Source organism: Lithobates pipiens, unplaced genomic scaffold (genome assembly GCF_037356315.1).
Source record: "Lithobates pipiens isolate NorthernLeopardFrog02 unplaced genomic scaffold, aLitPip1_a1.2 Scaffold_10, whole genome shotgun sequence".
In the NCBI taxonomy this organism is placed as follows: domain Eukaryota; kingdom Metazoa; phylum Chordata; class Amphibia; order Anura; family Ranidae; genus Lithobates; species Lithobates pipiens.
In genome coordinates this window covers 66,008,796-66,033,399 of record NW_027507686.1, presented here as the reverse complement: position 1 = coordinate 66,033,399, position 24,604 = coordinate 66,008,796, and the positions used below count along the sequence as shown (strand labels likewise).

Below are 24,604 nucleotides of genomic sequence, written 5' to 3'. Positions count from 1 at the left end.
CATAACTAAGCTCCATGCTGAGTAAATTATTAATGCATCTTAAATAGACAACTAATCTTTAGATAGATTTTTACTCCAAAAGCATTTTATTATTAAAATAAATCCAATATGGATTTGCTTATTACAGTGGCGTATAGCATGTTAGACCACAAGGTTAAAGTGGTTGTAAATCCTTACAACACACTTTGAACTACAGGTAAGCCTAGATTAAGGCTTACCTGTAGGTCCAAGAAATATCTCCTAAACCTACACGGTTTAGGAGATATTTGCTGAAAGATAGGCGCCGTAGACAGCGGCTGCGCAGGCGCACTGAGCGCGCGGCGGTCAATGGCGATATGCCGCGAGTGGCGGCTCCCGTGCGCGGGAGTGACGTCATCGCCGAATGACAGCGGCGGAGCAGCGAGACCCACTGAGAAGATGGATGCTCCGGACTACAGGGGACTTCGCTGGCTCCTGTGTCAGGTAAGCGACACATAATGGACTACTATGCAATGCATAGTAGTACATTATGCTTTACCTTTGCAGGGAATGACACTGAAAGGGCAGATTATGTCCAATTCTCAGCTTTAACAGCAACATGCCAAGTGTAGCTTTGCAGGGGTTAACTTAGACCTAGTGGGGTAGGATGAATTTATATTTTCAAGCCAATTATTAAGACCCGGAAGAAGTTTAGAGTCAGGATAGTATTAGTGTCCAAGCACACCACGGTGAAGCATCTCATGTGGATTATTATAGGTGAATGGCCCCCAATGCACTTTAACTACCTCTAACTACCTCCCGCCCAGCCCATAGACAAAATGACAGCGGGATGCTTCCTTGTTCTGGGATGATGTCATGTGACATCCCCCAGTCTCAGTGCGCTGTGTCACTGGGACACGGCATGACCCTGATCTCAGTAAAGAGCCAATGACTTTACCGCATGTGATCAGCTGTGTTCAATCACAGCGGACCACATATAAACAAGGAAATGGCGGCGATCAGCTGTCCTCACACTGGCAGAGTGTGAGGAGAGGAAAGGCGAGCGATCACAGGGAGACCTGTACAGATAATCAGGGGACAGATCATCAGTACAGCCCTAACAGCTTTGATGCCGGTCTGTGCCGCCTAAAATTGCTCATAAGTGCTGCACAGAATTTTGACAGAAACGAACAAAGTGAAAGTCAAAGTAAAATTCCACATTTTGGGCTGTCCCCAGAAAAGGGGGGAAATCTTTCAATTGAGACACTAGTTCTGGTGCCCTGGGGGTCCCCTGAGGAATTCCCTCAACTTGCAGTTATTTGCTCACTTCCTGTTTGGCTATGGGACAGGAAGTGAAGGGAAATCTCCCCAATGGGACACAAATGTCAAAAAAGTTTTGCCTACACCCCACAGTACAAGAAATGATGTCTTATGCTGTTTTTCATAGGACACGTGACTGAATTAAAAAAATAAAAATAAAACTCCACATCAAAAACATAACAAGTGCATTATTGATGCATTTTCAATGCATTTCAACAGGGAGGTTTTTTTTTTTTTTAAACTGACCAAAAAAATGCTGCAAGTAAGATTTTTAACATCACAATGGACCAGTGTGAATACATACATAGAATTTAAGGCTGCTTTCACACTGCAGCGGGAGCGGCGTCGGCGGTAAAGTGCCGCTATTTTTAGCGGCGCTTTACCGTCGTTTTAGCGGCGGTGTGCGGGCGCTAGCGGGTGGTTTTAACCCCCGCTAGCGGCCGAAAAGGGGTTAAACCCACCCGCAAAGCGCCGCTTTGCCGGCGGTATTGCCGCGGTGTCCCATTGATTTCAATGGGTAGGAGCGGTATAGGAGCGGTGAATACACCGCTCCTTCACCGCTCCAAAGATGCGGCTAGCAGGACTTTTTTCACCGTCCTGCCAGCGCATCGCTCCAGTGTGAAAGCCCTCCGGCTTTCACACTGGAGGGAAAGGGGCCGTTTTTTTTCAGGCGCTACACAGGCGCCATTTTTAGCGCTGTAACGCCTGAATACCGCCCCAGTGTGAAAGCAGCCTAAAGGAAAGCATTTTTCTTGAGCTTTTCCTGCATTAAAAAGGTGCCAATAATGCCCAACAAATTAATATTAATTCAAATTCATGATATTAAAAAGTTGACTATATATTGTGTGTCATTTTTGTTTTTTGACAAGTGCATCCTGCATTCTCAGTTCCAGTACCAAAATTTCCCATTTGGTGCACCTCTATAACAAATGAATCGCGTCCTGGTCACAACCAGGGGTAATTAAAGAGTGGTGCAGGCTTTATAAAGTATATTATATAATGATAATAATAATAATAATAATAATAATAATAATAATAATACTTTCTACCAGAATAACACTTTCAGGATCGTTCACACTAGGAGGTGCATCTGAGCATACCTTTTTTTAAATTGCAGCTCACCAAAGCACATTGTATTGGGGTACCATGCATTCTGAAAGGCGTGAACACACGTGCATTTGCAAGATGCATGGGGATGCCATTAAAAACGAATGGTACCTGCCTGTGTCTGCAAAAAGGCAGTGTGTTTTGTACAGTTCTGGGTTTTTTCGTTAAAAATAAACATGTTATACTTACCTGTTCTGTGAAGTGGCTTTGCATAGAGCAGCCCCGATCCTCCTCTTCTCGGGTCCCTCACTCCTGTCAAGTGCCCCGGCAGCAAACAGCTTGCTATGGGGCACCCAACCTGCAGCACCCTGTGTCCATTTAGACACAGAACTGTGGTTCGGCCCCACCCCCACATTCTCCCGATTGGTTAACTGACTGATTATGTCTGCGAATTCAGGAGGGAGAGTCCCGAATGGCCACAGCACTCATGTACATCGCTGGATAGAGAGGGGGGGGGGGGGGGGGATCAGGTGGGCATTGGGGTGGCTGTTACACACAAAAAGTTTATCTTAATTCATAGAATTCATTGAGGGGGGGGGGAGAGCGACACCCCCTTCTACCTTTACAACCACAAAAACTGTATGCTTTTCTACAGTAACACCAAAAATGCACTTTAGAGGTGCGATTTATTTGAGCCATCATCTCATCCACACCAAAATGGCGCAGAACCCTTTTTTCACCTGAATTGTATGGGTGTCCACACCCATGCCATCAGTTTCTGGCAATTGCACTGCATTTTGCAAGCAGTTTCGGGTTGTTCTGGAATTTAACGTCGACACCCACAGCAGATCACATGAACCGAGTGAGGATTTCAAAGCGGTGTGGGAAACGCACAGGATTGGCTGCGTTTCCCGCATCAGCGTGAACCTAGGCTCAGGGATTTAGCCACAATGAATTAGGAAATCTTTATATGTAAAACTCTGAAGGCAGTTGGTGATAAGGATGCATAAAATCTGGGCATGTTGCCACCAGCTCTCTGTAACCTGCTCATCAACTATTACTTTATATACACACAGCTGGGCACAGGTATACACAACACACACAGCCCTACTAATAAGTATGCAATTAAACATCATACATGTCACCTGACCCAAGATGCTCATACCCCTGATCATAGAAAACAGATTTACTACTGCTCAGGAACAGACAAGGAGCATCATACTTAGGCCCCTTTCACACTGGGGCGCTTTGCAGGCGATACAGCACTAAAAATAGAGCCTGCAAAGTGCCCTGAAACAGCCGCTGCTGTCTCTCCAGTCTGAAAGCCTGAGGGCTTTCACAGTGGAGCGGTGCGCTTGCAGGACAGTCAAAAAAAAAGCACTGCAAGCTGCATCTTTGGAGCGCTGTAGGAGCAGTGTATTTACCGCTCCTAAAGTGCCCCTTCGCATAGAAAACAATGGGGCAGCGCTGCAAGTCTGCCTGCAAAGCGCCGCTGCGGCGGCACTTTTAACCCTTTTCCGGGCCGCTAGCGGGGGTTAAAACTGCCCCGCTAGCACCCGCATAGCGCCGCTTTACCGTCAGCAACGCCCCAGCGTGAAAGTAGCCTAAAGTTGGCCATTTGTTGATCGAATGTGGGCAGCTTCAGCAGGGTCCAGATGAATTCTAATCAGGGTGTGACATTCCTCGCTTGACAGAAGTTGATCGTTGCAGGGAAAAGTTCTCGAATCAGAAGCTGCAGCTGCTAAACACTGTACTCCGACAGTTGTGGGTACTGCTGTCAGAATACAATATCCTAGGTTGGGGGTTGAAGAGATCCTCCAACCTCATTTGTGTGGATTGAGAAATCTGTCAAGTCAGCCCGCTGGTTGATCAAAAAAAAACTAAAAAATAACTAGGTGTATGGCTTATAACCTGTGCAGTATCATTGTACGATAGTCTTCAGATTTAGAAAAACAAAGTAATAATGGACAAGCCTATACAATCCATTCAATCTGTATCAAATCAGACAGGAACTTTCACTATGTAAAAAGCGACAGTAGATCTAAGGGTGGGCTGACGCCACAATTTTGACGTTCTGATGCATTTCCGCATGCGTGTTTAGGCCACTTTAACAAAAGGTGTTACATCTGTCCGTTTTTTTTTATCCAGCCTTTGACTAATGAAATGCAGAAAGCAATTAATTTCTATGTACAAATAGATGTAAATGAAGCATCCGCTTATATCCTGCCTGTTTAGTTCTGTTATTTTAAATGGAAAGGGCAACATCCAGGTCCAATAAAATGGATCAGAATGGATGTAACGGCTGAAGATTTAATTAGATAGAGTGAGTGTGAGCATCTCTATCCTCCAAAAGTGTGTACACCCCTCACATTTTTGTAAACATTTTATTCTATCTTTTCATGTGACAACACTGAAAAAAAAAATGACACTTTGCTACAATGTAAAGTAGTGAGTGTACAGCTTGTATAACAGTGTATATTTGCTGTGCCCTCAAAATAACTCAACACACAGCTATTAATATCTAAACTGCTGGCAACAAAAGTGAATACACCGCTAAGTGAAAATGGCCAAATTGGGCCCAAAGTGTCAATATTTTGTGAGGCCACCATTATTTTCCAGCACTGCCTTGCAGTTCACCAGAGCATCACAGGTTGCCACTGGATTCCTCCTCCATGATGACATCACGGAGCTGGTGGATGTTGGAGACCTTGCGCTCCTCCACCTTCCGTTTGAGGATGCCCCACAGGGTTTAGGTCTGGAGACATGCTTGGCCAGTCCATCATCTTTACCCTCAGCTTCTTTGTCAAGACAGTGGTCATCTTGGAGGTGTGTTTGGGGTCGTTATGTTGGAATACTGCCCTGTAGCCCAGTCTCTGAAGGGAGGGGATCATGCTCTGCTTCAGTATGTCATATTAAAGGGGGGAATATGATCAACGTGTACAAATATATAAGAGGTCCATATAGTGAACTTTGTGTTGCGTAAGTGTTGACTTTACAGTCAATAGAGGACGGGGGGCACTCTACGCCTAGAGGAAAAGACTTCAATCCTCAAATACGGAAAGGTTTCTTCACAGTGAAAATTAAAATGTGGAATAGACTCCCCCCAGAGGTGGTTCTGGCCAGCTCAGTAGATTGCTTTAAGACCCCTTTCACACTGAGGAGTTTTTCCAGGCGCTATAGCGCTAAAAATACCGTCCCAAAAAAAGCACCTCCTTTCACTCCAGTGTGAAAGCTGGCAGGAAAGTAACAAAAAAAAAAAAAAAGTCCCGCTAGCAGCATCTTTGGATCGGTGAAGGAGCGTTGTATTCACCGCTCCTACCCATTAAAATCAATGGGGCAGCGCGGCTATACCACCGACAAAGCGCTGCTTTGCGGGTGGTTTTAACCTTTTCGGCCAATAGCGGGGATTAAAACCACCCCACTAGCAACCGAATAGTGCCGGTAAAGCGGCGCTAAAAAATTTTAGCGCCGCTTTAGCACCGACACCCGCACCCCGCCCCAGTGTGAAAGGGGCCATAGAAAGGCCCGGACTCTTTCCTAAGTGCACACACAATATAACTGGGTACCGACATTTACAGGTAAAGTTGATCCAGGGAAAATCCAATTGCCTCTCGGGGGTCAGGAAGGAAATTTTTCTCTGGATCAACTGTGGGTATAGGATTGGGTGTATGGAATGGTTTGATATTAATTTTTATGGTTGAACTAGATGGACTTGTGTCTTTCAACCTAACTATTTAAAGTGGTTGTAAACCCTTACAAACCACTTTGACCTACAGGTAAGCCTAGATTAAGGCTTACCTGTAGGTCCAAGAAATATCTCCTAAACCTGTACGTAGACAGCGGCGCGCAGGCGCACTGAGCGCGGCATTTCCAAGAATGGAGCGTGTCGACTCCCGTGCGCATGCGCGGGAGTGACGTCATCGCGGCTTCGCCGAATGACAGCGGCGGAGCTGCGAGACGCCACCAGCAAGATGGATGCGGCGGACTACAGGGGACAGCGGCGACTTCGCTGGCTCCTGTGTCAGGCAAGTGACACATAATGGGCTACTATGCGATGCATAGTAGTCCATTATGCTTTGCCTTTGCAGAGAATGAAAGAGGAAGTAAACTCATCAGGGTTTACTTCCTCTTTAAATTGTAATGCATTAGTTAACATTTCTCGACAATTTCCGAACTCATTATATACTGCTGAAGTGAAAAATCTCGGGTTATTTAAGGTATTGAGGCATGCATGGACTACAGACCAGTGTTCATTTTGAAGTCAAAATGCCATTTTAGTTTTAGTCATATTTTAGTCGACTAAAATGGTATTCATTCAAAATGTTTTAGTCGACAAAATTAACACTGCATGCAGCCCCAGACCATGACACTCCCACCACCATGCTTGACTGTAGGCAAGACACACTTGTCTTTGTACTCCTCACCTGGTTGCCACCACGCATGCTTGACGCCATCTGAATCAAATAAGTTTAAGGCTAGGTTCACACTATTGCGATGCGGGAACGCCGCGAATCCGCGGCGTTTTCCCGCATCGCTCACCTCCCGCCGGCAGTTCACACTGCCCTATGCGGACGGCTGGGGGTGTCAATGTTATGTTAATGACACCCCCAGATCCGTCGGCATATCGCAGTGCGATCTGCCGACTCGCACAGGAATCGGATCGCATGGTGTGAACCCCCATGCGATCCGATTCCGTTGCGGACCCAAAAAAGGGTCCTGTGCGAGTTTGCTGCGGGACAGCTGCGAGTTCAGCCATACTATCTGTATGGCTGAACTCGCAGTGCTACGGAGATCGGATGTGATTTGCTGTGCGAATCACATCCGGATCTCCCCCCGCAGCAGTGTGAACCCAGCCTAAAGCGGGAGTCCGCCGGGAGTTCCGCCGTTTTTTTTTTTTTTTTTTTTTTAAAGCCAGCAGCTACAAATACAGCAGCTGCTGACTTTTGAGAGGAAAAAGAGCAAGGGGACGAGATTTGATATAAAGTAAAAGGTAATTATAAAATTAGTTGGTAAATGTATAAGGGTTTAAATGATTGTAACAGTAGTACATACATAAAAAGGAGATACAAAAATGTAACATTGGTAACAAAAAATAAGGATTTTTAGGGACTTTATTGAAATCATGTCCTGGTAAAGGTACATGTAATTCCATCCCTAGGGACTTTGAGTGAAACCATGGCCTGGTAAGGTCCTGCGTTTCCATCCCAGTTCATTGAGAAAAAAAAGAGGAGAAAAGGGGGCGGGACTTCGTATGGAGTAAGAAATAGTTGTAAAGTTAATTGGTGAGTATATAGGAATTTAATTGTAACAATAAAACACACATAGAAACCAGGTACAGAGATGTAACATCAATATCATAAGGTACAATATTTAAGCTTATTGATAACATCAATTACTCATACTAAATTAACAATCAAATTCCAAAATTCACCAAAGAAAGGATTAAATAAAATGTTTGACACAGTAAAACCTGCAAGACCTATTGCCTCCCTGGGTCAGTAATTAAAAATGATACAATAATAAATTGAGACTCAAATAAATGATGGTAGGGACACGGCAGTTTGTAGCTCTACGCGTTTCGTGGCTTTTGAGCCACTCATCAGGAGCAAGGCGTGATGAATCTATAGTAAAATAATAATGAATGAGTAATCTAATAAAAAATAATAGACGACATAAGTATGAAAAGAATGAATGGGCCTTACCCCGAGTATATGTCTACCTTCTCAAATACACAAATTGACAATAGGATGACCGGACAACGCAAACCGTCCAGGGACACCCCTTGCCGGGAGCTGTGGTAGGCAGCCCCGGAAACATAACCCACATAGGCTTCACCCAGGGCGGGCATGGAACCAACTAGGCACTCCTGAGGGAGAACAATTAAGGATGTGAGAAGTGAGCAAGAAAAAATTGCTCAAAGAGGAAGGTGAAAAGAAAATAAATAATGGGCAAAGAGCCCGTGCTATTACGAAGTTAACAGAATGGGACAGTGAAAATATCCCAAATAAAATAAAAAAGTAAGTGTAACATGCATGAGAAAGATGAATAAGAGGCTTGTTGTCCAAGGAAAAAGACATACCGTGAATAGGAATTTAAGGTGCACCGATACCTGTGTTCAGAAAGATGTATGGAAGAAAGGACAAGAAAAAACCCTAATTGTGTGTAAACCCTAGTGCAGGTAGCCTAAAATGCCAGCCACTTCCCAGGGAAATACCTGCAAGCGTGTCGCCAGGGATAGCCCGCCAACGCCACGACGCATGGCGGAAAAACGGGGAGGATGGGTCAGCAGTCGGGCTAGCCAAGTCACCGGCCGACTGACTAAACATCCCCCAGTCCGCCTGCGGATGTAAGCTCCACGTGTAGGGACGCAGTGGCGCCATGACTGGCGTCACGCGTCCAGCGTGGGAACCGTGACGTCGACGCGCTGTGCGGATTCTCCACCCCCCCAGGCGTAAGACGACGCGGGGGCAGGGGGAGGTCCGCAGAGCGCGACGCAACTCCCGGAAGTGAGGACAAAACCGGGCGGCGCAGCAATCCGGCCACTCCACATACCAACAGTGTAGACAGACCAAGAACACATGTTCACAGGGGACCTAATTATATATAAATAATTGTATAAAACAAGTTGGAGATTTTTAAAAAAATTGCTTTGAAATCAAGAAATATTATAATTAAATAAGGAAAGGGAGGCTAAGCCAGAGGTCAATAGATTGCAAAATATTAGGGGTAATCTATTGACCTCTGGCTTAGCCTCCCTTTCCTTATTTAATTATAATATTTCTTGATTTCAAAGCAATTTTTTTAAAAATCTCCAACTTGTTTTATACAATTATTTATATATAATTAGGTCCCCTGTGAACATGTGTTCTTGGTCTGTCTACACTGTTGGTATGTGGAGTGGCCGGATTGCTGCGCCGCCCGGTTTTGTCCTCACTTCCGGGAGTTGCGTCGCGCTCTGCGGACCTCCCCCTGCCCCCGCGTCGTCTTACGCCTGGGGGGGTGGAGAATCCGCACAGCGCGTCGACGTCACGGTTCCCACGCTGGACGCGTGACGCCAGTCATGGCGCCACTGCGTCCCTACACGTGGAGCTTACATCCGCAGGCGGACTGGGGGATGTTTAGTCAGTCGGCCGGTGACTTAGCTAGCCCGACTGCTGACCCATCCTCCCCGTTTTTCCGCCATGCGTCGTGGCGTTGGCGGGCTATCCCTGGCGACACGCTTGCAGGTATTTCCCTGGGAAGTGGCTGGCATTTTAGGCTACCTGCACTTGGGTTTACACACAATTAGGGTTTTTTCCTGTCCTTTCTTCCATACATCTTTCTGAACACAGGTATCGGTGCACCTTAAATTCCTATTCACGGTATGTCTTTTTCCTTGGACAACAAGCCTCTTATTCATCTTTCTCATGCATGTTACACTTACTTTTTTATTTTATTTGGGATATTTTCACTGTCCCATTCTGTTAACTTCGTAATAGCACGGGCTCTTTGCCCATTATTTATTTTCTTTTCACCTTCCTCTTTGAGCAATTTTTTCTTGCTCACTTCTCACATCCTTAATTGTTCTCCCTCAGGAGTGCCTAGTTGGTTCCATGCCCGCCCTGGGTGAAGCCTATGTGGGTTATGTTTCCGGGGCTGCCTACCACAGCTCCCGGCAAGGGGTGTCCCTGGACGGTTTGCGTTGTCCGGTCATCCTATTGTCAATTTGTGTATTTGAGCAGGTAGACATATACTCGGGGTAAGGCCCATTCATTCTTTTCATACTTATGTCGTCTATTATTTTTTATTAGATTACTCATTCATTATTATTTTACTATAGATTCATCACGCCTTGCTCCTGATGAGTGGCTCAAAAGCCACGAAACGCGTAGAGCTACAAACTGCCGTGTCCCTACCATCATTTATTTGAGTCTCAATTTATTATTGTATCATTTTTAATTACTGACCCAGGGAGGCAATAGGTCTTGCAGGTTTTACTGTGTCAAACATTTTATTTAATCCTTTCTTTGGTGAATTTTGGAATTTGATTGTTAATTTAGTATGAGTAATTGATGTTATCAATAAGCTTAAATATTGTACCTTATGATATTGATGTTACATCTCTGTACCTGGTTTCTATGTGTGTTTTATTGTTACAATTAAATTCCTATATACTCACCAATTAACTTTACAACTATTTCTTACTCCATACGAAGTCCCGCCCCCTTTTCTCCTCTCTTTTTTCTCAGCTGCTGACTTTTAAAATAAGGACACTTACCCGCCCAGCGAGCCCGCGATGTCGGCACCCGAAGCCGATCTCTCGATCGTCTCTCGGGTGCTGCCGCCGCCATCTTGGGTATGGGAATCAGGAAGTGGAGCCTTTCGGCTTCATTTCCCGGTTCCCTATTGCGCATGCGCGAGTCGCGCTGCGCAATAAGGATGGACCCGCTGCCTCTGGGATCTGTGCGTTTCCCAGCAGGCAGCGGGGGACTTTCGGAAAGGGGCGTAGATCTACGCCCCTTTCCGCAGAGAGCCATCCCGGAAGTGGGTGAAGATACCTGTACTGTACAGGTACCTGCACCCCCCTCCCCCCTGAAAGGTGCCAATTGTGGCGCCTGAGGGGGGGGGGGGGGAGGGTTCCAATGTGTGGAAGGTCCACTTTAGGGTGGACCTCCGCTTTAAGGTCGTTTCATCAGACCAGAGGACATGGTTCCAGTAATCCATGTACTTAGTCCGCTTGTCTTCAGCAAACTTTGCAGGCGGTCTTGGGCATCATCTTTAGAAGAGGCTTCCTTCTGGGACAACAGCCATGCAGACCAATTTGATGCAGTGTGCAGTGTATGGTCTGAGCACTGACAGATTGACCCCCCACCCCTTCAACCTCTGCAGCAACGCTGGCAGCACTCATACGTCTATTTCCCAAAGACAACCTCTGAATATGGCACTGAGCACGTGCACTCAGCTTCTTTGGTCAATCCATGGTGAGGCCTGTTCTGAGTAGAACCTGTCCTGTTAAACTGCTGTATGGTCTTGGCCACCATGCTGCAGCTCAGTTTCAGAGTCTTGGCAATCTTTTTATAACCTAGGCCATCCTCATGTAGAACAACAATTTTTTTTTTCTGATTCTCAGAGTTCTTTGCCATGAGGTGCCATGCTGAACTTCCAGTGATCAGTAAGAGAGAGATAACAGAATGTAAACACACCTGAGAGGGAAAATGGCTAATTGGGCCCAATTTGGACATGGTCACTTAGGGGTGTACTCACTTTTGTTGCCAGTGGTTTAGACATTAATGGCTGTGTGTTGAATTATTTTGATGGGACAGCAAATTTACACTGTTATAGAAGCTGTACACTGACTACTTTACATTGTAGCAAAGTGTCATTTCTTCAGTGTTGCCACATGTAAAGATTTAATAAAATATTTACAAAAATGGGAGGGGTGTACTTACTTTTGTGAGATACTGTATGCGTCGGACCCCTCGGCTCCAGTAAAGTCTGAAAATGTGTTTTGGGGTCTTCAAGTGCCTATTATTGGAGATATCAAGTTTCAACTGTAGATTGCTACAGTCGTGTTTTTTATTATCTATATGTGATAGAGAATTAATACATATATATATATATATATATATAAAACAGTGGTGCCTACAAAGTCCATGTTTCTTTCCTTAATCTATTCTATATCGTTCCATAATTAGGATGTGACACTGAAATATCTCTATCTATTTTTGGAGATCATGGGTGTAATGCCACAGTCCTGCAGGCTGTCTGCCCATGCCACCAATACAGGCAGGCAGTTCCATCCCAACAGGAAGCTCAATAAAATTACCTAGGGCGCTCAGAGTCCTGATAGTTAAATCGAGAACTACAAGCGGAGTGCCGCAAAGGCAGTGAGGACTTGAAGTTTTCACATTCACACTGAATGACGCAGCTCGACGAGAAGATCCCACACCCGCTGTTAAAACAGGGACTTCGGAAGAGGGGGGGGGGGGGGGGCACGAATGTGGAAGTCGTGTATTTGTAACATTTTACAAAAGGTTAACTACCAAGACTAGAGAACATATATTATTTATAAAACTGCATTTTAAACCGCGTCCAGGTCGCATGACACGTAACCCGGTAGTCTTCTCACATATCTGCTGGCCGGCCGTTGTCTGTTTTTAAAAAGCATCGTGTACCCTTTTCTGTACGGTTCAGGTTTAATTTCAAATGAAAATCTGCACGTAAACTGGTGAACAATCCTGCACCCGACTCCACAGGAAACGCAGGGAAACCATGGCTTGATATATGTGAACCGGGCCTTAAAATGGATATAACCAGAACTAAAAAGGGAAGTGAAACGGACGTAGATTGATGTAAACTGAACTGAAGACTGGTATTAAAAAAAAAAAAAAAAAAAAAAAAGAACTGGAAAAAGATGGATGTTAAAGTGACAAACCTTCCCTTTACAAACAAAAATAACAAACATGCCTATACTTATCTGCTTTGTGCAATGGCTGCTTTGCACAAAGCATCCCCAATCCTCCTCTTCTGGGGTCCCCTGCTGCTGCTCCAATCCCCTCTTCATCAAGAAGCTTACTGTGGGGGCACTTGTGCTGGCTCACTCCCATGTCCCACTGCTGCACCAAAGGATTTGATTGACAGGAAAGGGAGGGAGGGATGAGGGAAATCCTCTGGCACAGAAGGTTTTTCACCTTAAAAGCAGTTGTATACCCGCTGACTTTTTTTTTAAATACCCTTGTAAGGCAAAATGCATGATGAGCTAGTATAGCTCATTATGAAATACTTACCTTAGACCGAAGTGTCAGTATCTCACCTGGTCCACGCCGAGGGAGATGACATGTTGCCTTGGCATGTCTTCTGGGTATCACGGCTCCACCACTGAGTGGCTGGAGTCGCCATGTCGTCGGGAGACTTCTTCCGGGCAAGGTCCGGCGTCTGCCGGGCTTTCAGCCAAGAATCACCTGTGTGCATGCTCCGCTGCAGTAAGTGGCTCATTGCAAGGGGAATATCTCCTAAACCAGTGATGGCGAACCTTGGCACCCCAGATGTTTTGCAACTACATTTCCCATGATGCTGCACTACAGTGCAGAGTGCCAGAGCATCATGGGAAATGTAGTTCCAAAACATCTGGGGTGCCAAGGTTCGCCATCACTGTCCTAAACCATACAGGTTTAGGAGATTTTTTTTTTTACCTACAGGTAAGCCTTATTATAGGCTTACCTGTAGGTAAAAGTTAAAAAATAGACCATACAACTACTTGAATGCATTAAGATGAAAAACCTCAAGGCCCCTTTTACATAGGCTGTGCAATCAGGTCCGTTAGTTTTTCAGGCAGACCTGATCAGACCCTCCAGTCTCTTCTGTGAAGCGGCGGATGTCAGCGGACACGTTTGCTGACACCCGCCGCCATCTGATCCGATCTGCCAAAAACAGACAGATGGTGGTCAACAGCGCTGGAATGCACTGCACTGGTGTGATCTGGGACCATTGGAATCCATGTCCATGCATTATAGATGCAGAATAAAAAAATGCACTGTACTGCATCTGGTGTGAACCAGCCCTAAAAGGATTGTACAATCACACTGTATTGGGTATAGTAAGCATCATGCCAACAATTCAATCTGCTTTAGACCCATCAACAGCTATAATATAAGGGCCTGTGCAAGTGGAAACTGGTTGGGTTCTGAATGCGGAACTTTACCCAGAACAACATGATAAAAAATAATGTTCTTTAGCAAGGAACATACATTCCACATTAATTATACTACCAAAATGAGTGTGCGCTGTAAAATTGCCTCCAGTATCACGCCTGTTTCTTCTTGCTGGATGCCACCATTTTGCTAAAGCCAAGAGCCCCTGAACAGCAGTAAATCATAAAGTGGAACTAAACCCATCAATTTAACAGTTTCAGAAAACAGTTCCATTCCTGGAATGCCGGTATTGCTAACAGTCACATTAGCTTGTGACCAGTCATTCCATCAAATGGCTGGTGTCATAACTGAACACGTGTGCAGTAGCATGGCAGTTACAGATCAAACAGAAGCAGTTTCCTTGGCTGTAAACGATAGAGTTTATTACCGCTTTAAAGGGCCAGTTCACACCACATGCAGTGCAATTTTTTTTCTGCATAAAAAAAATGCATGGCTAGTAGGTTACATGGTTTTCAATGGCACAGTTCACACCAGTGCAGTCAGTTCCAGAAAGAAATAAAAAATAAAAAAAAGTAGAACATGTTGCCATTTTCTGCACTGAACTGTACTGGAATGTGGAAAAATGCACCGGAAAGCACTGGAACACGTCTTTTACCACTTCAATACCAGACACTTCTGCCCCTTCCTGCTAGAGCTGCACAATGAATCATTTGCTGATTCTTTCATATAACAAGTAAAGACGTATCTGCTCACTCAGCTGTCAAAAGAAAACATCCGGGCAGTCTGACAAGTTTTTAAAATGAAACATTGTAACTAACTCTTCCTTCTTAGAAGAAAGGGAAACAAACTTCTGTGTGTACGTTTTCCTATCATTTGAGTCCAGTCTTGCCACAAAGTTAATCCAGCTCTAAGCAATCCTCTTTTATTGTTCAGTGAGAAATCTTGGCAGAGAAATACTGTCAAATCCTCTCCCTTGCTGTGAGTGACAGGTGATTTACATATCTCATGCACTAGCCTAAGAGACATGCATTATTTTTTAATTCCCTCCCACTCCTTCTGCTGCTCTGCCAGGATTGGATGTTCCACACCTCAGCACGATTGGGCACGCTGAAGTCATGTGGGGATTTTTCTGGATGTTAGGGATCATAGCAGAAGTTCAGTGTAAGAAATACACAGGAGAAAATGCATGTTGATAAGGGGAGTGTAGAGGTGGGCGGGGAGTCTACTGACATCACAACTCCACCCACCGAGCCCTGGAAAACAGACCCACTTACAGAATCTGCAGTTTTTTGGGTCTCATAGCAGACAGAGGGGAGACATTTGACAGATGAGTATACATGCAGGAGGCATGTATATCCTTCTAGATATCCTTTCTAAACTACTGCAATATTGGTTGAGAGTGGGTTTACATCCACTTTAAGTTAAAAATCAATATTTTTTGCGAGAAAATTACTTGGACCCCCTACATACATAAATATTTATTATAATCAGTGTGTTGATTATCAGCACAGACCCCGCCCGACAGGGAGAGCCACCGATCAGCTCTCCCTATCCGCCTGAACCGAGGAATGACGTTTACCGGCACTTCCTGGTTCTCGCGATTATCAGCTGCAATTGGTCACAGCTGATCATGTGGCAAGTAGCCTCCCTCTGATCACGATCGGAGATATGGCGTGTCAGACACCGTGATCGCCGCACTGCACGCCCCGGCATGTTAGCCTACTGGACGTCATATGATAATCAGGATAACAGAACCACTTCCCGGCCGTCATTCTGTTATAGGCTGGACGGGAAGTCGTAAGGTGGTAATAAAAAAAAAAAATGCCCCAGAACGCATCAAAAACACACATGCAGAAAAGCATCCAGAATGCGTTTCTATTGTGAGAACTGTATCCAATCACAGCTGATCATGGAGGTAAAGAGATGCCAGTTATAGGTACTCCTTTCCTAATGCTCACAGCATAAGGAAAGGAGAAGAGAGCCAATAACAGGCTTCTCTAAAAGGGACAACTACACTGATAATCAGGGCAATGGTTATGAGTGTCCCGATTATCAATGCAGTCCTACCAGTGCTGCCAATCTGTGCCCACCAGTGCTGACCATAATTGCATATCAGTGAAGGACAAAAATTACCTGTTTGCAAACTTTTATAATAAACTATGAAAAAGTAGTTTTTTTCAAAAATGTGTACAGGCTGCCTGGGTGACTCCTCCTCTCCCCCTAGGCGGACCCTCCCTCTCTGCAGTCTTCTGGGACACGCCACAGGTTCCAGGAGGATTGCCTGTCTAATCTGAGAGCGCAGCGTGACTCGCGCATGCGCAGCCGGCTGTGAACCCATCGTTTCAATGGAGGCACCGCAGAGAGGAGGGGGAAGAGGAGTGGGGCGCCAAGCGGCCGCATCGGTGGACTGTGGGACAGGTAAGTGGCTGTTTATTAAAAGTCAGCACTACTCTACACTTTTTTGTAGCTGCTGTTCAATAAACAAAAAAAAAAAAAAAGCCTGGAACTCTGCTTTAAATACCACCAAAAGAAAGCGATTTGTAAATAAAAAAAGGAAAATAAAATGATAAAAATGTCGTACTGGTACAGTGTTGCACGACTGCACAATTGTCATTCAAAGTGTGACAGCGCTGAAAAATGGCCTGAGCAGGAAGGGGGTAAATATGTCCAGTAGGCAAGTGGTTAAACAGTACTAGGACTTATTTTTAATGTTTTACATAGCTATACCTGCAAAGGGGTCAGCCTGAAGTGATCGATCAGGACATAGACCCCTTTCACGCTGGGGCCACGGCCACATTCAACCCCAAAAAAGAGGTTACGGCCCCTTTCACACGCGTGGACTGTTCAGATCCACCTGTGAGTTTTTTCAGCGGACCTGAACGGTCGCTCCATGCATCTCTAACGGATGTCCGCTGTGACATGCCTGCTGGCACCCGATCCGCTCCGCAAAATCCAGACGGACGCAAACCCCGTTTTTCCATCAGTCTGGCGGATCAGATGAAAACAGACAGGTGGTCCGTAATCATGCGATCCCCCTATAGAGGAGAGCGGAGATATAACAACAGGTCTGTCCCTGCACAGTGTGCCGAGACCAACTTGTCATCCGCCAGCTCAGTGGACCAATCCCCGCTGACCAAGCGGATGGCTGAATACTAAGGGTGCAACGGATCAAAAAACTCACGGATCGGATCATTTTTTGGAGCAGCAAATAATTAAATTTGCAAAACCCTGTGAAAATTCCACCACTATTTAGTCCCCACAATCTCCCACTGTAATATTGGCCGAGCATGGCTGGGTATCGCCAGGTATTGAGGGATGGCTGTGACTGCACTTGTCACAGAGCAGCACTGTGGGCTCTACAGATCCAGCCCACAGCGCTGCTGCCATCTGATCTCTCCCCTCCACTGTACAGATCAGTACACAGAGGAGAGAGGAACCAGCGCCATCATGACGCCGGTTTGTTTACAAGTGATCGCTCCATCATTTGACGGAGCGATCCCATTGTAAGCGTCCGACGGGTGCACCAAGATGGCCACCACTCCGAAGCTAGGGCAAAGCCGCTGCCTTTCCTAAGGCTGAGGACGTACAGCGTGCCGCGGATCGCAGGGTGACCCGTTCGGATCACGGATCGGTGACGATCCGTTGCACCCCTACTGAATACAGATCTGCACAAGTGAAAGGGGCCTAAAAACACCCGTGTTATGGTGCTCCTGAATAGCTGCCCAATCATTCCAATGGGCAGGGCGTTTTGGGAGTGCTACATACAGCGCTCCCAACCTGCCACAAAGATGCTTCTTGCAGGACTTAGCGGAACGTTCCACAATCGCAACACCCCAGTGTGAAAAGTCACACTGAAATGAATGGGAGGCGGATTCCCAGTGCTAAAGCGCCTGAAAACCGCCCCAGTGTGAAAGGGGTCTTAAAGTATAACTAAATGCAAAACTTTAGTGTTGGATAGAGTGGAGAGGGATTAGAACCCCTGTCAGTGCTTCCATGAAGGTGATTCTCCCTCTCTATTTGTCCCGTTTACCATTATTATTGAAAGTGATAGTTAAAGAAAAAGCCAAGTCTTAGGTTGCCCCCAGAAAAGTAATAGAGGGGAAATCATCCAATTGGAGACACTAATTCTGGGGGTCCCCACTGAATTCCCTTCATTTACAGGGATTTCCTTTCACTTCCTGGTTGGCTATGGGACAGGCAGTGAAGGGAAATCTGACGGGTTAGAACCCTCCCTTGCTCTATCCAAAATGAGAGAAAATAAGAAGTTTAGCCCATAGTTCTACTTTAAGGTTTGTCCTATTGAACGGTTTTGATTAATGTAAATAGATGGGGGGGGTACATACAATTGACTAAATGAAGTCTAGGAATTTGTACAGTGTAGCGATGGTGAACCTTGGCACCCCAGATGTTTTGGAACTACATTCCCCATGATGCTCAACGACACTGCAGAGTGCATGAGCATCATGGGAAATGTAGAAACAAAAACACCTGGTGGTGCCAAGGTTTCCCATCGCTGGTATAGTGTATGGGCAGCTTAGTCTTTACATACAGCCCAACCCTAACTGAATGACATTTAGTTTGCTAAAGCTCATAGACTGTGCTTTACCAAACTAAATGGCATGCAGTTAGGATTGGGCTGTATGTAAAGACATAAACATCACAGATGCCATAAAACATCTTCTTCCCACCCAAGTGTTGCTGATCTCCTTCTGCTTCTTTCAGCCACTTCCTGCCCATATCAGACCTCCTGATCGCACGTGATTGCTCTGGATCAGCTTCCAAACAGTGACCCCAGTGGGCAGCACCTGACCGGTGTATGACTTTATCCTCCAGCAGGGGGCGCGGTGACAACACAGGAGCACAATTTACAGACAGTTGTCACCCCATAAGAGGAAGTGTCCTAACAAGGATCCTCCATGCAGATCACAGGCACAGATTGTGGGGAAGATGCAGTTTTTTAAAGACTAAATAAAAGTAAAATGTTCTGTTGGGAGTATGAAATGTCCATGGTGAGGGTCAGACCCCCTCCTGTGACCTCAGATCCCCCCCAGCAGAGTGACACCGTGTACAAGTTCTATAGAAGTGTCACCACATCCGCCTGGAGGAGCACAGTGCACGGCTCAGAGCTCCATTCTGCATTGCTGCCATGCTCTGCAACTAGCAATGAATGGACTCACGGCTTATCTTGGTGAAGTTGAATGTGACACAGACAGCACACCGTCGCCGCTCAGCTATCACCACACAGGGCGCCCTCTTACCTTCTCCATGCCTCTGCTGCTCCCCGGGACTCCGGCCTCTCCACGCGTCTTCTCGAACCTACTAGAAGATGACAGTTCAGATTCCGCCCACTAACCGCGATACCATTCGCTGCCGGTAAAAAATAGAAGCCGCCGATTGGCCAAAGGAGCTGTCCATCAAGAAGCCGCGCCTATATCATCACTTCCCGGGGCATTGACTAGCATTCCTAAACTCCGCCCACCACAATGGCAGCATTTTATTGGTTGGTGGAGTTATCATGAAAAGGGTGGAATTGGCTGGCGGATTCTGGAAGCTTCTACAGCACGGATTGGCCGGCGTCCAGGGCTGTAAATTGTATTGGTTGTGTGTACAGGCCAATCAAAGTGTCCCGCTTCTTCTACGTTCATTCAGGAATCGTGACGTTATGAGGGCGGCTGGCGGTCTCATTGTACTGGGAAGGTCAATGTTGTCTGTGCGATGAGAGCAAGACGACGGAGGGACGGAAAGCTGGCCATACACTGTACAATGGGATTGTACGATCTATGTTACCAAACACTATGTACTACATGGACACTCCCAATCAATAAACCATTTGAAGACAAGGCCTTTCCTGAAATGTGTTGCTTACAAGTAAAAATATGTATTTTTTTGCTAGGAAACTACATAGTTACATAGTAGATGAGGGTGAAAAAAGGCACAAGTCCATCAAGTGCAACCTATGTGTGATTATATGTCAGTATTACATTGTATATCCCTGTATGTTGCGGTTGTTTAGGTGCTTATCTAATCATTTCTTGAAACTATCAATGCCCCTCGCTGAGACCACCGCCTGTGGAAGGGAATTCCTCATCCTTGCCGCTCTTATAGTAAAGAACCCTCTACGTACTTTAAGGTTAAACGTCTTTTCTTCTAATTTTAATGAGTGGCCACGAGTCTTGTTAAACTCCCTTCCATGAAAAAGTTTTATCCCTATTGTGGGGTCACCAGTACGGTATTTGAATATTGAAATCATATCCCCTCTCAAGCGTCTCTTCTTCAGAGAGAATAAGATCAGTGCTCGCAACCTTTCCTCACATCTAATATCCTCCAGACTAGGGATGAGCCGAACACCCCCCGGTTCGGTTCGCACCAGAACTTTCGAACGGACCCCGCGTTCGTAACGAACATTAGAACCCCATTGAAGTCTATGGGACTCGAACGTTCAAAATGGAAAGTGACAATTTTAACGGCTGATATGCAAGATACTGTCCTAAAAAGGGTTTGGGGACCTGACTCCTGCCTCAGGGGACATGGGTCAATGCAATAAAAAGTTTTCAAAACGGCCGTTTTGGCGGGAGCACTGATTTTAATGACAATTAAAGTGAAAAAAAAATAAATGAAATATTCCTTTAAATATGGTGCCTGGGGGGTGTCTGTAGTATGCCTGTGAAGTGCCACGTGTTTCCCGTGTTTAGAACAGTCCCTGCACAAAATGACATTAAACGGAAATAACACCATTTAAAACTGCTTGCGGTTTTAATGTTATATCTGGTTCCTGCAATATGGTTGAAAATCATTCAGAAAAATGGCATGGGTAGCCCTCCCTGCCCATTACCAGCCTATTTGGGTCTTGTACGCATATTAAGGGGAACCCTGTACCCATATTAAAAAAAGGAAATGCGTGTGGCCCCCAGGCCCTATATACTCAGAACAGCAGTATACAGGCGGTGCAAACAAGACAGGGACTGTGTAGGTTTGTTGTGTTAAGTTGAATCTGTTTGTAATTTTCAACTGGTACATTTTTAAAATGTAGCTCCAGTCAAAAAAACTATTTTTAAGCTTTTTGGAAAACATAGGGAAGGGTTATCACCCCTGTATAATTTGTTTTGTCGTTCATCTTTTTTCATCTCACTTGCTGTTGTCTCCTTCCGTTTGCAAGTAGGAGATGTTTGTAAATTGGATGTTTGAAAGTAGGGGCCTGCCCTATATGCTCTGCAGAAATGGCGGAACAAGGTGTTGGTTTTGCCACAACATTGTAAGCCCTCAAAGTGACTCTTGGTGGGCGCTGGAGCGCCCTGCTGTGAACGATTATATCAAGAATTGTAATTACATGCCATTGTTCAACAGTGGTAGAAAAATTGACCTTTGGTGGTTGTGGTGCTGGTGCCACAACACTATAAGTCCTCACCGTTACTCTGGGTGGGCACAGGAAGGGGCCCTCCTGTGAAATATTATATCAAGAATTGTAATTACATGTCCCTGTTAAACAGGGGCAGAAAAATGTGGCCTTAGGCACTGGTGCTGGTGCCACCACACTGCAACCTCTCCCATATACTCTAGTTTTATTGCAGGAATTAGCCCTGCTGCAAAGCATTGCATCAAAAATTGTAATTAAACGCCCCAGTTAAACAGGGGCAGAAAAATTGGGCCTTAGGCACTGGTGCCATCACACTGCAACCTCTGCCATATACTCTAGTTTTATTGCAGGAATTAGCCCTGCTGCAAAGCATTGCATCAAAAATTGTAATTAAACGCCCCTGTTAAACAGGGGCAGAAAAATTGGGCTGCTGGCATCACCCAGAACCAAAAATGTTCTTCCAACATATCAGCGGAGGAGGAAGAGGATAGACAATCAACATAACAGGACAGTCACTCAGCATAGGCAGTCTTGAAGGGATGTGGTATTTCAAAAAAAATTATTCGGTTACATCAGCTTCAGGTGCTTGGTAGCTGTGGGTGATCCAAGACTGATTCATCTTGATGAAGGTCAGTCGATCTACTGATTCGGTGGACAGGCGCACCCTGTGATCGGTAACGAAGCCACCAGCAGCACTGAAGGTGTGTTCCGAAAGAACGCTGGATGCAGGACAGGCCAGTAGCTCAATTGCATACTGTGCAAGCTCTGGCCAGTGATCCATCCTCAAGACCCAGTAAGCCAGAGGATTTTCAGTGGGAAAAGTGTCCAAGTCTGACCTTGCCCCTAGGTATTCCTGCACCATGTAAATTAGACGCTGGCGATGGGTGCTGGAACCAATCATACCTTGGGGCTGCGGACTAAAAAATTGTCTGAAAGCATCAGTCAGACGGCCACCTTCTCCACCGCTCCTTCTGACTGATGCCTCAGCAACACGTCGTCCAGGACCAGGAGTTTGTGACCTCCCAGTCTCTGGGAACGCGTTGCACAGACCTTTCTGCAAGGCCTCCCGGAGATGTCTCATCCTCTGCTCCCTCTGCGATGGCAAGATAAGGTCGGCAACCTTACCCTTGTACCGTGGATCAAGGAGAGTGGCCAGCCAGTAATGGTCCCTCTCCTTGATCCGAAGAATACGAGGATCCTTCCGCAGGTATTGCAGGATCAGGGAGGCCATGCAGCGTAGGTTAGCTGAGGCATTCGGTCCGGAGTCCTCTGGGTCACTAAGGACAACATGATCCGCAGCTACCTCCTCCCAGCCACGTACAAGTCCACGTGTTTCTTGGGACTGTAAATCATCCCTATAAGACTGCTGCTGCTGATGCTGATGCTGAGTGCCAGCCTCCACCTCCATGCTGACACAATCATCCTCCTCCTCCTCTTCCTCCTCCTCACCCTCTTCCTGTGTGATGGGTGGCACAGCAGGAACACTGTCTGGATAAAGGGGGCCTTGAGAGGCAAGGAAGTCCTCCTCTTCCTGCCTCTGTTCTGCCTCAAGTGCCCTCTCCATTATTCCACGCAGCGTATGCTCCAAGAGGTGGACAAGAGGTACAGTGTCACTGATGCATGCACTGTCACTGCTCACCATCCTTGTGGCCTCCTCAAACGGTGACAGGACAGTGCATGCATCCCTGATCATGCCCCACTGGCGTGGTGAGAAAAAACCAAGCTCCCCTGACCCTGTCCTGGTGCCGTAGTCGCACAGGTACTCATTGATGGCCCTCTGCTGCGTGTGCAGCCGCTGCAGCATGGCCAATGTTGAGTTCCATCTGGTGGGCATGTCACATATAAGGCAGTTCTTGGGCAGGTTCAACTCCTTTTGGAGCTCAGCCAGCCGAGCACAGGCATTAAATGATCGGCGGAAATGCACACAGACTTTCCTGGCCTGCTTCAGGACATCCTGTAAGTCGGGGTACCTGCCCAAGAACCGCTGCACCACCAGGTTAAGGACGTGAGCTACACAGGGCACATGGGTCAGTTGTCCCTGTCGGAGGGCGGAGAGGAGGTTGGTGCCATTGTCGCAAACCACCATTCCTGGCTTAAGCTGGCGTGGCGTCAACCACCTCTCAGCCTGCCCCTGCAGAGCTGACAAAACATCTGCCCCAGTGTGGCTCCTGTCCCCCAAACAAACCAGCGCAAGCACGGCATGGCATCGTTTTGCCTGCGTACTTGCGTAGCCCCTGGAACGCCTACGGAGCACCGCTGGTTCTGAGGACAGAGCACTGGAAGAGGCCATGGAGGAAGAAGAAGAGGAGGGGGTGGAGGAGAGAGGTGTGTCACAACCAATAGTAGCATTTTGGAGGCGTGGTGGCGGAACAACCTCCAACACTACTGCACCTTGTCCTGCATCCTTCCCAGCAGCCAGAAGAGTGACCCAATAGGCCGTGAAAGACAGGTAACGTCCCTGTCCATGCCTGCTGGACCATGAGTCAGCGGTAATATGCACCTTACCGCTGACCGCCCTGTCCAGCGAGGCAAGGACATTGCCTTCCACATGCCGGTAGAGAGCCGGAATCGCCTTCCGTGAGAAAAAGTGGCGTTTGGGGACCTGCCACTGAGGAACCGCACATTGTACAAACTCACGGAAGGGGGCCGAGTCTACCAACTGAAAAGGCAGCAGTTGAAGTGCTAGCAATTTAGCCAAGCTAGCATTCAACCGCTGGGCATGTGGATGGCTGGGAGTAAACTTCTTCCGCCGGTCCAGCAGCTGGGGCAGGGACATTTGCCTGCTATAATCGGACGTGGGTGTACCGCTAGCAGAGTTCCCGGAAGCACTTGGCTGTGACACACCTAATTCTACACCTTCATTCCTCTCAGAGCAGGTTTCAGAGAGGACTGAAGGTCTAGTGGGGTTGGAGATGCCAGCTGATGAGGAGCAAGGAGAGGTCCGCTTTGTTCTTTGGTGTGGGTCTTTGAGGTACGCTTGCCAACGAGCTGCATGGCAGGTCAACATATGTCTGGTCAAGCATGTGGTGCCCAAGCGGCTGATGTTTTGGCCACGTGAGATACGCTTGAGACATATGTTGCAAATAGCAGCGGTGCGATCTGATGCACTCGTCTCAAAAAAGGCCCACACCAAAGAACTTTTAGAATAACGCGCAGAAGAAGCGCTCTGCGCAGGCGGAGCTCTGCGGTGTGATTCAGTCGGTGTGCTGCCCCTAAGCTGGCCCCCGGAGGGCATCCTGCCTCGTTGGACATGTGCCTCCTCCTCCTCCTCCCTCCTTCCAGGCACCCACGTGGA

At 46.6% G+C, this 24,604-nt stretch overlaps 1 protein-coding gene across 1 annotated transcript in view; it reads right to left on the bottom strand.

Moving 5' to 3' along the window:
• Positions 1–19,360, bottom strand: part of STIP1 (stress induced phosphoprotein 1) — a 51,346-nt gene extending 31,986 nt beyond the window's left edge. Inside the window, exon 1 of the mRNA XM_077455771.1 lies at positions 19,214–19,360. Within this exon, the coding sequence (XP_077311897.1) occupies positions 19,214–19,222 (9 nt within the window). The 5' untranslated portion in view covers positions 19,223–19,360. The remainder of the gene's footprint in view (positions 1–19,213) is intronic.
• Positions 19,361–24,604: the final 5,244 nt, after the last annotated feature.